Genomic DNA, 16,426 nt, shown 5'->3' with positions numbered 1-16,426 from the left:
TGAATTGTTGTTCTATCACTCAGAGCTTTCTCACTGTGAAATCTTATTTTGAATATAATAATTTAGTGTCATTTGAGAATTTATGTTGAATGTATTATGTGGATGGAAGTTTCTGAGTATTTTTGTTTTTTTTTCCCTTTCAGTTCTCAAGCCAGTCAGGGCTGCCAGATGTTAATCAGCAACTGCACCTGGTTCTTCAAGAAAAAACTAATTTAGAAGCACAGTTGATGCAAGTAAGGATTACATGATTGAAAATTGCTTAGTTGGATTTCAATCCTTTGTACATGACACGGGAAATCTTGACCTCTATGTTAATAATATTTAGTTGTTTTCTAGCCTGGCTGCCAGGAAACTAACTGAGGAGCATGAGAAGAGCTCTTGTTGGTCTTGTGGAATCTTCCTCTTGCAGAGAATGAGGAAGAAGGGTTGCAATAATTTGTGCCACAGTAGCTGGAAGTATGGCAGCAGGGTGGGGGGAAGCAGCTTGAGCAGAAACTGTTGAGAACAATTGTGGCGCTATCAGTCCAATTATTTGTTATTTTGCAATTGGTCATAAGTAAAATTATCATTGAAATTACAATAAACTACAGCCTTTCTGTTAGGTTGATGGATGGCTGAATCTTTAGGCTAAGTATCAAGAGTCGTTTGCCTATTAACATTGTAATGCCTTTTTAAATTCATGTGGTTCTGATATATTGAAGAATGCAATTTTAAATTTAAAATCCTTCCAACTTAAGCTGTTTGTCTTAATATGAGAAAGAGCTCTTAACAGAGGAAAATACTTTGCACAAAATGTGCTGCATTTTGAAATTACACTTGTCATTTTACAGGTGTCAGAATCATTACGACTACTACTTGCTGAAAGAGATCAGTACGCTCAGAAGCTTCAGGAGGAGGGCAGTTTCTGGCAAGAGAAAATTCAGCAACTTGCAGCACAAGTTAGTGGTAACAGTAAGAACTAAGTTTGTAGTGAATATGTTGCTTCAATTCACACACAATGACTAAATATTATAGTTATTGAAAACAAGATATGGTTGAATATTGAAAGTGAACACATTATATGTTTGAAATCCAATTATTAAGGATTGTTTCTTTTGGATCGCTGCTGGTGAGATGGGATGGTGTCCTTTTCACCTTTTTTGGTGCAGATAGGTTTGGGTTATGCAAGATGTCACAAAATCTTGCAGCACATATTGGTTATTTGCTGCATTATTCTTTTGTAGGTTTTTTGAAAGAGCTGTTCACTTTATAATTTTCAGTGCTGCTTCCCTCTAGCCCATTATATTTTCCAAAATATATAGTGCTTCACTTTTTAAAAGTTTTCATTGAATGTTTAGTCATTGACTGATCAGGCATTGCATTCTTCTTCATGCAAATTTCATGTTTATTTTAAATTTGCTTCCTCTTCCGCTCTGGCTTTTTGTAGATGATCTTGTCTGGACATTCTTTGGATAAGGCTGTGGGGGCTCCCCAATGTTTTGCACAGGACTGCACAAGCTAGACATAGCAAATGACCATTTACAATCCTGCTGCTGGAGGCTAGGGGCCATGCTGTGGAGGTAGCCATTTGCTTTCCCTGTCGATGGCATTTTTCTTTGAGACACTGGCTGTTATTGAAAAGTTGCAGGAACAATGCAACAGAGATTGGTGGTCCTCAACCCTCTTGGCTCTCTCCACCTTCACTCTGAAAAATAAATCACAAAACAACATGTCTGCCAAACTCCTTTTGTACAGATCCTTGTAATAAATGAGCAAACTATTACAGGTAGTGAGCTGAAATAAAAATAGAAGATGTTGGCACGTTCTGATGATGGGTTATTGACCTAATATACTTGGGTATATAAGCCAGCAGGGAAATGACCCAGAATCTATATGTAGGATAACCAGTGAAAATAATAAACACAGCTATAATTTCTTGCTTTAACTACAGGATATTGAAATATTGCTTTGTATGTTTTAAAAATTGTGTGGGTGTTGCTTTACCTCAGTGTTTCCAATCTCTCCATTTTATTTTAAATTAATTTTTGTTTGGAGTTGTATTTTGTGATTTACATATTTTCATATGCAGAGTGTATATGAAAATGCTCAATTTCTGAAGACAGATAATCATGAAGTGCTTGTACAATTTGCCATGTTCACCTCAGCAAAAAATCTCCACTCTGTGAATGCGCATTGGTTTAGTAATTTCTTCCATCTCCATAGAACCATTGATCATTTTGTCTTTGCAGGTAAATGCACTTTCAGAGGAAAAGAAGCAAAATCTTGAGCAAATACAAGACCTGGAGGCATCATTGGCTGACCTCAAGAGTAGATCAGGTAATTCAATAGTTTGTCAGCATTTTAAAGCATTACAGCTGCTAGAAAGCTGAAATGAAAACAAAGTGCTGGAAATACTCAGAAGAATAAACAAATGAGAGGTTTATTGACTTGAAACATTAATAGTTTCTACCTAACACAAAAGATGCCAACCTGCTGACATTTCCATACACTTGGTGGCCATTTGCAGCTAATAAAGTGGCCACTGAGTGTATGGTCATAGTCGTCTTCTGCCGTAGCCCATCCACTTCAAGGTTTGATGTGTTGTGCATTTAAAGGTGCTCATTTGCACAGCACTGTTGTATGGTTATTGCGGTTGATTAGAAATTTATGTTAATGAGCAGAGGTACAGGTATATCTAATAGAGTGTCTTCTGAGTGTAGATGTGCCAATATAAATCATATTGTATATAGTGAAATGAATATAATACACACAAAATGCTGGGGGGAACTCAGTAGAAAATCAACAAGATTTTCTGTTCGTTAATTTTCCATTGGTATTGTGCTGGGCATAAACGTCTGAATTCCTTCAGCGGCCAATAATAACTGTTTAAGGTCTTTTCTAACTTGGTGTTCCTTTGGTTAAAATAAGTCCTGTTATCTTCCACCAATTCTCATTTAAAATGGGATCTGTTTTGTGATTATGATGTATACTTGGAATTCCGATTCCCAAGGTTCGGATTTGGGTTAATTCACTGAAATAGATTTGGAAGTTTGGTTGATCAAAGAGCTTGGTAGAATGCTTGCAGACACTTTGGCTCCAATCAAGAAGCCATCTGTGCAGTTGAGGGTGTTGTCTCTTCAAAATGGCGGCTTATATACTCCTCTGGGGTCTCAGTGGCTATTGATTAGATGTTGTGATCTGGTTGGCTGTGGGCAGTTTCGCATTAGAAAACTCTGATTGGCTAGCTTTGAAGGAGATCCATTGGAAGTGCTTGCTTCACTGTCCAGATCCCGAGATTACTGGCAATTCGTTGATTATAGACGTCGTTGTTTCTCTTTTAGTAAGGATTCATATACCGATCTATGTCAATGTGTTTGTTGAAGGATCCTTCTGTAGAGGACCACGCTTCGAGAAATTCTTGTACTTTTCTTGTTCTTGCTTGAGTCAAGACTCTGGCTGTCGTCCAGTTGAAATGGTGTCCTGCTCCATCTTCATGACCTGATACTAGTGAGAATGGGTTATGCCTTCTATTCACTAGCTGATGCTCGTGTATCTTGGTCGATAGTTTTCTTCCTGTTTGACCAATGTAGGACTTGTTGCAGTCACTGCACTGGATGTTGTAGATAACATTTACTGTATCAGTCACGCTTTGTTGCTCTTTGATTTCTGAAAGGTTCCTTCTCAAAGTAGCAGTTAGTTTGTGAGTAACTGTGATGTGCTGCTGAAGTAGTCTTACTGTCATTCTGAGATGTTCTTAATGTATGGCAGTACAGTTCATTTATTTGTTGTTCGTGTAGCTTGTATTCTTGAGTTTCTGACCTTGAGATACCTTGGGATGAACTGAAATGGATCTTGGTACTCTTAACCATATCGTCTAATATTTACTTATAAATTCAAAGTGAAGCCATTCAGCTGATTTGATCCATGGTGACTGCCATCAGTGATGCCTTGAGTTGCATTCTGGCCTTGTCTCCCTTAGCTCCACAACTTATTTTGTCTCAAGTGCCTGTCAATTTCCCTTTGATTCTTTTGCCATTTAAAGACAAAGGTTAAAGATTGTCACATGTACATCGGAACATACGGTGAAATGTGTCGTTTGTGTTAACAACCAATACAGTCCGAGGATGTGCTGGTGGCAGCTCATACGTGTTACTCTTCTTCCAGTGCCAACATAGCATGTCCACAACTTACTAATCTTAACCCATACATAAGATATAGGATTAGAATTCGGCCATTCAGCCATTTAGTCTGCTCCGCCACTTCATCGGGAAGAAAATGGAGCGCCCGGAGAAAACATGGTGAGAACATACAAACTTCTTACGGACAGCAGTGGGAACTGGACCCCCGATCTTCCAATTGCAGCAGCTGTAAAGTATTACTGTAACCATTTGACATGGTGCAGCATTACTGTATGTCCTGTACTTACCTACAGCTGGGGAAACTTGCAGTAGCTGACTAAGTAATGCACATGTCTGGGAAGAAGGAGAAAACTGTAGCACCTGGCTGAAACCCTGGTGGGTACTAGGAAAAAGTGAGAGTAACCACAGATAGCACTGCAAATAAAGATCAAGCTCTGGACCAAAGCTTTCACTACAGTGCCATTGGGGTCATTTAAATCAAAGGTGCTCTCCTTGTAGTAAGCTAAGGTTAATGAGTGAGTATTCAGTTATTTGGGTCTTGATTCAGCTGAATAAATTGATCTCTGGTAAGCTAGCATCAACTGAGAAAACTAACAAGCCCAGGTTCTCACCTGCCAGATGGATGCATGGCTGTGAAACCTAATTGAGATTGTAAATGGTTTATTGGCTGGTTGTGCACACCACCGTAAAATAGCTCATATGTTCTAATAGAATTGTACCTTAGCAACAAGACAACTCTCAGTTTAATGTCCTGAGGTACTTCACAGGACCTTTATCAAATAAGCATCTACTGATCCATATAAAGAGCTATTTGAACAGGTAGCTAAAACTTTGCTACTGGATTCTAATTCTAGTCTCTAATAATAACAGCGGAACAAGTGCTACACCTGCCTTTACACTTCCTCCCTCAGACCCAACGCAGACTGGGAGACTGTTTCGCTGAACAGCTGTGCTCTGTCCATCAGAGAAAGCAGGATCTCCCAGTGTCCACACATCTTAATTCCACATCCCATTCCCATTCTAATATGTCTATCCACGGCCTCCTCTATTGTCAAGATGAAGCCACATTCAGGTTGAAGGAACAACACTTTATATTCCGTATAGGTAGCCTCCAACCTGATGGCATGAACATTGATTTCTGCTAACTTCCGTTAATGCCCTCCTCCCCTTCTTACCCCATCCCTTACTTATTTATTTATCCATCCCTCCGTCCCTCCCCCCTCTCTCTCCCTTCCCCCCCCCTCCTTTTTTCTCTCTCTGTCTCTCTCACAATCACTCCTTACCTGTTCTCCATCTCCCTCTGGTGCTTCCCTCCCTCTTTCTTTCTCCCTAGGCCTCCCATCCCATGATCCTTTCCCTTCTCCAGCTGTGTATCCCTTTTGCCAATCAACTTTCCAGCTCAGCTTCATCCCTCCCCCTCCTGTCTTCTATCATTTTGGATCTCTCCCTCCCCCTCCCACTTTCAAATCTCTTACTATCTCTTCTTTGATTTATTCCTGATGAAGGGTCTTGGCCCGAAACATCGACTCTGCTCCTTCCTATAGATGCTGCCTGGCCTGCTGCATTCCACCAGCATTTTGTGTGCGTTGCTTGAATTTCCAGCATCTGCAGATTTCCTCGTGTTTTCGTCTCTAACAATATTAGTTGCTTCACATATGTTAGCTGTTCTTTCAGCTTGATGAACAGACATGGGATGCCATCCTGCAAAATGGATTATCAGCATCATTATGTACCATGTTGTATGATGTGGGGCATCATGGTCTTGACCATGGTTGTTCTTGGCAAATTTTTCTACAGAAAAGTTTGTAAAATAGATAAGGAAACAAAATCTAAAGCAGCTTTTTAAAAGGAAATTGTGAAAATGTATGAAAAAGAGAAGTTAAGGATGTGAGAAGTGGGTCCCCCTGAATTTAGAGAGCTGCTATGGTTACTTTGGTGAATTAGAGCCTTGAAGTCTATGACTTCAACCACTGATTAAAAATCCCAAAATTTTGTAATTGAAAGTGAACTTGATAATGTAAACCATGGAACCTTTTTTTTTGTAATGTAAATGAAGTGCAAATGTCTTAATGCTGATTGCCTTGTGTTGTTTAGAAATACCTTGTGAGGTCAGGGAAAGCCTGACCACTGCACAACCCAGAGGCCCCACAGAGCAAGAGAGATTACTGGAAGAGAGCATCAAACAGCTTCAGCAAGAGAAAGAGGAGTTGTACACTCAATACCAGGCACAGGTAAGAGTTAATTTCACACATTGCACATTATGGTAACAGGTCCTCTCGACCCAATGAGGCTGTGTTCCCCAAGTATGCCCATATGACTGATTAACTTACTAACCCATAAGTCTGGAATGTGGGAGGAAACCCAGAGTCATGGGAGGATGAACAAGCTCCTCACAAACTGGTAGAGTTTAACCTGGGTTGCTGGCGCTATAATTGTGTCAAGCAAATGAAATGAATATTAGGTACAAATTCAACTTGAAAGGTTGTTGAGGGATGCCTTCAAAGCTATGTAAATACAGGTTATGACTGCTGGCAAGGCATGGAAAATGATGGAGTGCTGATTTAATGAGGGTTAAATGGAAATACAATGGATTTAAAAATCTACTCACATTACTAGATGTTGCATATAAGCATCTGTAATGTGGGAGAATAGTCTCTTGTAGTAGTGAATGGTTCTAGTGAGAAGTTTCAACATCCTTATTGATTGTAATAAGCAGACTCACTCATATCAAAAGTGTGCTGATTTTCTGGAATCCAGTTAAATTAGTTTTCTGCAACAGCATGTCTCTGAATTGGGACTGGAGCAGAACACCTTAAAATTAGTAGAGGAGTGGCCTGATTTGATTAGCAGTCTCATAGTAAATAACTGAGTTCAGAATGAGTTGAAAGGAGGGAAGCATAAAATAGCTACTAAGATTTTAGGGTGATTTAAATGTGATAAAAATAGTATTGAATATTGGTTTATTATTGTGACATTACCAAGATACAGTAAAAAGCTTGCCTTACATAATATTTATATAGTTCAAATCATTACACAATGCACTGAGCTAGAATAGGTAAAACAATAACAATGCAGAATAAAATATAAAAGCTACCGAAAGCATGCAGTGCAGGTAAATGATATCCAAGACCATAATGTGGTATATTAAGGCTAGGAGTTCATCTTATCACACAAGAGATCTGTTTAAGAGTCTGATAGCAGTGGGATAGAAGCTGTCCTTGAGCCTGGCAGTATGTGCTTTCAGATGTTTTTAATCTTCTGCTCAATGAGAGAGGGGAGGTAACAGAATGTTCACAGCGCAAACCACTCTGCAAACCTTCAGTGGATAAAATAATAGAAAATCAATGGCGCTTCAAAACTAATAGTGGAAAATGAATGCATAAGAGATTGACAGATCCTGGTTTTGATCCAAGTATTTAAAGGAAGGAGTGAAAGTCATTGTAGCTACCCTAAATAATAGAATGATCTCTGTCAATCGACATAGGGAAAACTGCACAAAACACTCCTAATTAAAAAAATAGGATGATAGGATACCTGTTAAATTCCAGTGACTACGGTGGGAAACATTTGATCTATAATTGTGGATTGTGTGACTGCTTTAAAAAGTTCCTATTGACAAGAGAAATATGATTTTGATTAATAATAGTTTGGTCATTTCTGACAATGTTAATTGAATTTTGGAAGGAAACATTTCTGGAAATGCTCAGCAGGTCAGACAGCATCTTTACAGTGAGAAGCGGAGTTAAAATGTTTTCAGATCAATGATATGCATCAGTCCTAGATTGACGCAAATAGACTGGTGCATTTCTGTAATATTTTCTGGAAATGGAACTTCCTGCACAATGTGTTTTACAGTGAATTAGCCAACTTCATTAGACATGTAAAGGTACAGTTAGGGTGGTAAAGTAGTTAGTACTGCTGCCTCACACCTCCAGGAGTTTGCTACTGACCTCAGTGCTGTTGGCCTCTTTAGGTTTGTGACAATGAGCAGCTGAGTCGTTTGAACCAAGAGCAGGAAGAGAAACTGCAGGAACTGGAGCGAACAGTGGAGCGCTACAATGATGATTCCGTGGACCGGAAGCAATTGCTGGAAAGTATGCAGAGTGACAAAGCTACGATAAGCAGGGCGCTGACACAGAACCGTGATCTCAAGGAACAGCTAGCAGAGCTTCAAAACGGATTTGTCAAACTTGTATGTATTCTACGATTGCTTATTGTTAAAAATCCTGTTTTTTAACTGATAGGCACATTGTGATTTTGTGCTTGTAATCCTGAAAATTTACCATACATTTTAGGGTGTGATTGGTATGCAGTTACTGTGATTTTGTATCTGTGCAAATCTGAAACTAAAATTTTATATGTTCATCTTTGTTTTATGGAAGGAGTTGGATCTGAGTAATTGCTGACCAGTTAATTTTGTTTGTTCATGCTGAAACTGATGATTTTTTTTGATCTGAGGGGAACCAAGGGCCGAAGCAACAGGATAGGAAAGTAGGGCTGCAATAATAGTCCCAGAGCACTACACCACAGAAACAAGCCCTTTGGCTATCTAGTCCATGAAGAAATATTTATCTGCCTAGTCTCTTCAACCTGCTCCTGTTCACAGCCTTCCATACCCCTCCCATCGATGTACTGATACGAATTTCTCTTAAATGTTGAAATAGAACCTGCACCAACCACCCCTGCAGGCAGCTTGTTCCACACTCTCTCCACTCTGAGTGAAGAAATTTCCCTTTATGTTCCTCTTGACCATTTCACCCTTAACCCATGACCTCTATTTCTAGTGTCTCGCAACCTCATAGGAAAAAGCTTACTTACAATTACCATATCTATGCTCCTCATAAATGTGTATACCCCTTTCAAATCTCTCCTTACTCTCTTTCACACAGTAGGGAATAAAACCATCACCTATTCAACCTTTCCCTATAACTCATCCTCAAGTCCTGCAACATCCTTGTAAATTTTCACTGCACTCTTTCAATCATATTGATATCTTTACCATAGATAACAAGAAAGATATCATCAGATTAACCATGCTGTTTTTAAAAGATTGAGCAATTTCAGGGATCACTTGTTCAGAATTTTCCAGTTAAAATCATTTGTATCTTATGACTTCCCATTCATGAAGCCTTTGTAGTCAATGTAGTTGAGTTTATTGTCATATGCATAAATGCATTGAAAAACTTACTTGCTGCAGCATCAGAGGTTCATAGCATTATATAAGCAACATTCACAAGAAAAACAAAGATAAATTATACACAAGTTTTACAAGAAAGAGCACAATCAGAACAAGTCCATTAGCTACAAAGTGATTAGTGGTAATAGTGGTTAGAGTTGTGCAATTAGTTCAAGAACTAGTAGCTGTTCTCAAACCTGGTGGTGTGGGACTTCAGGCTTCCCTACCTCTTGCCTGATGTATCTGCAGGAAGGTGGCATTCCAGGATGATGGGGATCTCTGGACATTTAGGAACCTGTAGAAGCTACCAGTGATGGAGATAGATTTGCCTGTTATATATTGGACTGAGTCCAGTTCTTGTACATTCAAATTGCCACAACAGACTGTGCTAAAACCATCTTTCTTGGTTAGTAGATGAATCTTTCCACTGTATATTTCTTTCAGAGCAGCATTGGTGGAAACCTTGAGCATAAGCTATTCTTTATTGTATCTAGAGTGATCATTTAGCCATTCTGCAGAGTGCTGTTGTCACGGCTTCCATCATTGTACCTTCTGTTACCTCTGTCCAAAATTGAAATTATTGTCAAATTTTGGGATAATATGTTCACCTTTTGCTCTACTATTATTTCTTGTGTTTCTTTTGTCCTAGATGGTTATTATCTTGTTTCTTACTGAATCAGGAATCCCTTGAGCAAAAATATATAACTTCGAGTGTGATAACAACCATTGCCACTTCTCTCTTACTTGTTCCAGTGTCTTCTAATATCTTTCCACTATTCACAAAACAAATGCTGAAAGAACCTAGCCTGTCAAATAGGCTGTATGGAAAACAAGACCAGTTCGTGTTTTGGGTTGGGGAAGAACTGGGAAAGAGTGGAGAGAGGTGTTAGATTGCAGAGTGGAGAAAGGGAAGAAGTGAAATGTAGAGGGGTGATCCTTGGTGGCACTCCAATTCCAACTGTCTCTCTGTCGTCCACTAAAGTAGTAAAGCCCAAAATTAACTAGGAAAACAAGATCTTCCAATAACAGTACTCTACAAAAGTCTTATGCACATATCTATAGCTAGGGAGCCTAAGACTTTTGTACAGGACTGTAATAGTTTTATGTATTGCACTGGACTACTTCCACGTTTGTGAGTTTACGCAGAATTATGTGATAAACCTGATTCTGATTAGGTCTCTATTGTGGACTGAGTGTGGAAAGGGGAAGGGAGCGGAGAGCACAGAGAGACATTCTGTAATGATCAATAAACCAATTGTTTGGAATCAAATGACCTTGCCTGGTGTCTCAGGGTTGGGTGTGTCTGCTCCTGCGCCACCCCCCCACCCCTGGCACTCCTCCTCTGCCACCTGTGCCATGCCCCTTCTGCGCCATTCTACTCTTGTTATTCCCACCATCCTTTGTTCCCGCAAGATTTACAAACTTGCACTCTACTCCACGTTGACAAATACGGTACTGTGCAAAGGTCTTGGGCACCCTTGCTATATATATATATATATATATATATATATATGTGCTTAAGACTTCTGCACAGGACTGTAGGTACTTTGTAACCATCTGGATTGAATATTGAATTTTCCAGTAAACTCCTCTTTCAATTCACATCATTACGCTTATGTCCCTTTTTCACCTTTTCTTTAAAATGCCTTGCCCATGATCAGTACTTGTGCTTATTGTCACCTGATCTCTCAGCTAATCTCCATACGGTCTTTCGTCTTGCACCTCACTTCTCTCCCTCAGCTCTGTTTTGAAAACAAACTCCATCACTCTTCCTCTCAGTTCTGAGGAAGGGCCTTTGACCTGAAACATTAACTGATTTGTCTTTCCACAGATGTTGCTTAACTGTTCGAGTTCTTCCAACATTTCTATTTTTATGATTTATGGCATCTGTTTTTCTTTGTTTTCCTTTACTGTTCAGTTGCTGGCTTTTGGCAAAACCTAGTTCAGAAGGTTTTTTACTCCAAACTATTCTTGATACTACTAACATTTGCATGTTATTGGCTTTGAGTCATTGGGCTTTCTGACTGCCAGCAGTGAGTGTGATGCTATTTAAAAACCCCTTTTCATTTTCCATGTTTTGACCATTTCTATGCAATTATTTGACTATAACAGTAAAATTATGAAAATAACGATCATACTATTTTTGCAGCACTTTCCATGGAGGTATGGAAGAAGCCTTTTGAAACACTGCCAGACTTGTGTTTAATCTATTTGCAATCTTACCTCCTACAGACCAATGAGAATATGGAACTTGCCAGCGCATTACAGTCAGAGCAGCATGTAAAGAAGGAGGTGGCTCGGAGAATTGGAGAGTTGCAGGAAGATGTGGCTGATTTGAAAGAAAAGGTATTGATTTCATCCAAAGTGTGAATACCAGAATACTTAATGTTACTGTACAGTGGTTTTCAAACTGATCGCACTTTTATTTAAGGAATCACTAATGCCAAAATGAACTTTAAGATCAGGAAACATGCCTTCTACGTTACATCGTGCCCTGTGGATGCTTTATTCCTGAGTCATACACCTTTCTCTGACATGTTCATTTTTGTACCTAGGAATATTGTCTTCTCATGTATAAAAATACAGCTCAATTTGGGCCTGTCTGATTCTGGATTTAGTGCAAGTCCTGACAGTTTGTTCGTAGCTCAACCGACCTGGGGAGGTGTTGGAAGAATATGTCAATCTTTATAGCATTTTCACCTAAAAAGGGCTCCCAAAACCCAGGTAAAGTTCCTTGTTTACCAAAACTGTCTCCACCTCACTCCCCCACTGTACAAACTTTAACTCGGTTTCAGGGAGCAGGCTCTCTGACCTTAGGGGTTGTTTGCTGCACACTGCCTGGGCAGATGTTGCTCTCTAAGATGAAGCATACACCTGAAATCACATTTCACTCCCAGGTCAAGTCCTTTTTGTTTTCCCTGGCCAAGTCTTGATATAACACAGCCTCTGCTCGCTGTTAAACTCACCCACTGAGCCTAGTGGAATCTGACTCAAGCTGACCTGAAACTGATTGTTCCAATAGAATAGGCATCCTTCAACTGATCAAGGCGTATGAATGTGTCTAAAAGCATGGTAGGGTGGCTAAGCTCATTTCTTGAAAAGGATAATTTCCTTCGATGGTTAACAAATGGAGCATGTTATTTTGGGCAACGTGAACATTTGCTGCGAAAGTAGAACATGCTGTTAATTTACACTGTTGGCTGGGTTGAGTTAATTCTCTGTAGCCATGGTACTGTATTTATATTTATCAGCTTGATAGATGCTTGAGAAATTGGTAGTGCAAATGTAGAAATAAAAAAAGTAGTGAGGTAGTATTCATGTGTTCTGTGCCCATTCTGAAATCAGATGGCAGAGGGGAAGAACTATTTCTGAATAGTGTGCCTTCAGCTTCTGAACCTCCTTCCTGATGGTGGCAATGAGAACGAGGCATACCCTGGGTGATGGTGGTCCTTAATGGTAGATGAGGCTTTTTGAGACATTGCTCCTCGAAGATGTCCTGGATACTACAGAAGCTAGTGCCCATGATGTAGCTAAGTTTACAAATCTCTCTCTCTCTCTCTCTCGCTCTCTGTCTTGTTTTATGGCGGTTGGTACCTGGCTTAGTGCTTCTGCTCCAGAGTACAATCGACTCACATTCTAAATCCCTTCACCCAATCGCACACACGCATACCCTAACCTACACTTTATCCATCTTTAGACATCCTAGTACCCTATTCTTGTTTATCCATCATATCCTATAAAAAACCCGTGTAACCCTTAAGAAAGCTGAAAATACCCTAACCTGTGCTCTCACCCATGCTCAGCAACCCTTTTAATGTGAATTCCTGCACCCCCAATTCCCTTAGATTAATTCTCATCATCTCTCTCTCTGCAGCTTATTTCAATCCTCTGCAGTAGTCACTACCCCACCCCCGCCCCCCATACCAGACGGTGATACAGCCAGTTCGAATGCTCTCCATGGTAGATCTGAAGAAATTTGCGAATGCCTTTGACATATCAAATTTCCTAAGCAGCTAATGAAATATATCATTAGGATCAAATCAGGTTGATCAAATTTTCTTTGAATGGAAGGTGCAAAACAACATGCTTCCAGGTTTTTCATCCTTAAAAGAAATACATGTTCAAGTAGGTGGAGATACTACATTTAGGATGAGAAAAAAAATCTTGTCCACTGATAGATATGCAATAAAATGGCACATGGAACATAGAATATTGTAGGGGAAAACAAGGCACTTGTAAGAAAATGGATGAAAATTCCAGAATTTCAAAGAAGTGTATTATAATTTTTCTGAACAATGATAATTACCATTCTTGTTTTTGTTCTCTAATTAGGATAACATGAATTGCTGAATTCTGTATTGCCATTTGTCATCAGTGAATGATGCAGATACCACTATTTACAAATCAAACCAAACAAGGCATCATTTCCCATAGCATCATCATACCAGTCTTGCCTATTGTATAAATTTATCACATATGGTATATAACAATTCTCCTTCTGCCCTCTTGTTGTCACCTGTAGTTTAGCAGGCTTGTCTATACTGACAGACGTCCTCCAGGAGAGATGCATTAAAGATCAGTAACTAGTTCAGCTGAGGCTCTTGTGCCACTTGTGTTTCCACAGCTTGAACTGAAATCACAGGAAGCTCAGGCCTTGCTGGTTCAGAGGGATCAGTTCTACACTCATCTACAACAGTACACGGCAGCCTACCAGCAGCTGGTAGCTGAGCGAGAGGAGCTGCAAAAACAGAACCTGCTGCAGACACATCTCATGGACCGACTACAACATGATGAAGTGCAGGGGAAAGTCCACATTGAACTGCACCAGAAGGACCTGATGATAGCAAAGGTGAGATTAGTATTTCCTTTGTGGAAACCCTGCTTTTCTTCCAGTTTTGAACACATCTAGATGAATTTCCATTTTCTCAATTTGCTACTGGGAACCTGACCCTGCAGGAGTGCCCGATTGCCATGACTTACCAGTTATTGATTTAGAAGGGTTGGCCCTTCCTTGCTAGCTTTACTGAACTTAACATTTTATCACAGTGGTTTATATGAAATGTACCCTCAAAGCTGCCAGTTTTTGAGTTGCTGCCGCCACCAAGGGAGAGGCAACCTGCCAACGGACCTGTGGCCTTTTAATGATGTCATTATATTTGTACGAAGAGTAATCATGGTAAAATGTGTGACCATTCAAGATAGAAAAAGATTTGAAAGAAAGATTGAATCAGTCCAAGTTATCCTTTCTTGAAGTAATCAATTTAAACTAAAAACACCATCATATTTAACTCAACACATATGAAATGCTAAAGAAACTGAGTATCCAGGACTGGAAAGGAAGGGGGAAGGCGCCAGAATAAAATGGTGAGGAGAGGTGAAGGTGGATGGCTAGAAGGTGGTAAGTGAAGCTGGGTGGATAGGAAAGGTAAAGGGATGGAGAGGAAGGAATCTGATAGGAGAGGAGAGTGGACCATAGGAGAAAGAGAAGGAGGAGGGGATCCAGGGGGAGATGATATGCAGGTGAGAAGACAAATGAGCCCAGAGTGGGGAATAGAAGAAGGCAAGGGGAAGAGAAGTTTTATTTTTACTGGAAAGAGAAAATGGAGAAGAGGGAAGATGGAGTGGGGGGAAGAAATAATGGAAGTTGGAGAGATTATTGATGTTTATGCCATCAGGTTGAAGGTTACTCAGACAATATAAGGTATTGCTCCTCCACCCTGAGGATGGTCTCATTGTGGCACAAGAGGAGGCTATGGATTGACATATATAACTGGTGCCAAAAGATTGTGATAGACCGTATATTTCTACCTGCTGGAATTCCAAAGAAGTAATGCAAAAATGCATTCAGAATGCTTGTTCATAGAGACTCACAATAACTTGTCCTTCCACAGGAGCAATTGGAAAAATTGAACAAGGAAAATGAAGAACTAAAGGCACAGATCAGCACATTGACAGCAGAGCTAAATGAGATCAGTCCACAGCTTAGAGTTGAAGGTCTGGAAGGCTTTGTTTTAAGCTTTATTTTAAAGCATTGTTTCTCGTTCATTTTATTCTGAAACATTAAGCTGCATATTCAGCAAATCACCAACCAATGGGACTTTTGGTTGGCAAAATGTATTTAGTGGCATATAATAGTGATTATAGCTGAGGCCAAACGTTCTTACAATGAAAGCTTTGAAGATATGGTTTGTACATTTGATTATGATATCAAATAAGTTGCACTGAGACATGAGACCACAAAGGGACAGAGTTCGGTTAAGTGAGACAGTGATCTGGCAAGTGGCATCTAATATAGAGTTTATTGGGTCATAGAAAAATACAGCACAGAGATGGGTTCTTTGGCCCATCTAGTCCATGCCAAAATCATTTAAACTGCTTACTCCCATCGACCTGCACTCAATATCCCTACCATCCATGAACCTATCAAAGTTTCTCTTAAATACTGAAATCGAGGTCACACACGCCACTTCTGCTGGCAGTTCGTTTCACACTCTCGTGACCCTCTGAACGAAGAAGTTTCCCCTCATGTTCACCTTAAACTTTCACCTTTCAGCCTTATCCCATGACCCCGGTTATAGTCCCACCCTACCTCAGTGGAAAAAGCCTGCTTGCATTTAACCTGTCTATACCCTTGATAATTTTGTATACCTTTTTGAAGCTCCTCTCAACCTTTTACATTATAGGAATTTAAAGTCATAACTTATTCATTCTTTCCTTATAACTCAGGTCCTCCAGACCTGGCAACATCCTTGTAAATTTTCTTATTTACGTCTTTCCTGTAGATAGATTGCCAAAATTGCACACAATACTATAAATTAGGCCTCAATGTCTTCAATATCCCATCTACACTCAATTCTTTGAGTTGTGAAGGCCAATATGCCAAAAGCTTTCTTTGCAACTCTATCTCCTTGTGATGCTACTTTCACTGAATTATAGACCTTCATTCCCAGATCCCTTTGTTCTACCACATTCCTCAGTGCCCGACCACTCACTGTGTAAGACCGACCCTGTTTGGTCCTCCCCTTCTGCATTAAATTCCATCTGCCAATTTTCGGCCCATTTTTCCAGCTGATCCCGATCCCTCTGCAACCCATGATAGCCTTCCTTGCTGTCCACTATATGGGGAAAAAAC

At 39.9% G+C, this 16,426-nt stretch overlaps 1 protein-coding gene across 6 annotated transcripts in view; it reads left to right on the top strand.

The window, feature by feature from the left end:
• Nucleotides 1-16,426, top strand: part of golga2 (golgin A2) — a 121,472-nt gene that overhangs the window by 83,009 nt on the left and 22,037 nt on the right. For all 6 annotated transcript variants that reach the window (XM_059993697.1, XM_059993699.1, XM_059993698.1 and 3 more), the window contains 8 exons: nucleotides 144-233; nucleotides 831-938; nucleotides 2,229-2,316; nucleotides 6,213-6,349; nucleotides 8,092-8,310; nucleotides 11,527-11,640; nucleotides 13,919-14,143; nucleotides 15,186-15,288. In XM_059993697.1, the coding sequence (XP_059849680.1) occupies nucleotides 144-233; nucleotides 831-938; nucleotides 2,229-2,316; nucleotides 6,213-6,349; nucleotides 8,092-8,310; nucleotides 11,527-11,640; nucleotides 13,919-14,143; nucleotides 15,186-15,288 (1,084 nt within the window). The remainder of the gene's footprint in view (nucleotides 1-143; nucleotides 234-830; nucleotides 939-2,228; nucleotides 2,317-6,212; nucleotides 6,350-8,091; nucleotides 8,311-11,526; nucleotides 11,641-13,918; nucleotides 14,144-15,185; nucleotides 15,289-16,426) is intronic.

Source organism: Hypanus sabinus, chromosome 18 (assembly GCF_030144855.1).
Source record: "Hypanus sabinus isolate sHypSab1 chromosome 18, sHypSab1.hap1, whole genome shotgun sequence".
Lineage (NCBI taxonomy): Eukaryota > Metazoa > Chordata > Chondrichthyes > Myliobatiformes > Dasyatidae > Hypanus > Hypanus sabinus.
This window is presented reverse-complemented; position numbering and strand designations above follow the sequence as displayed.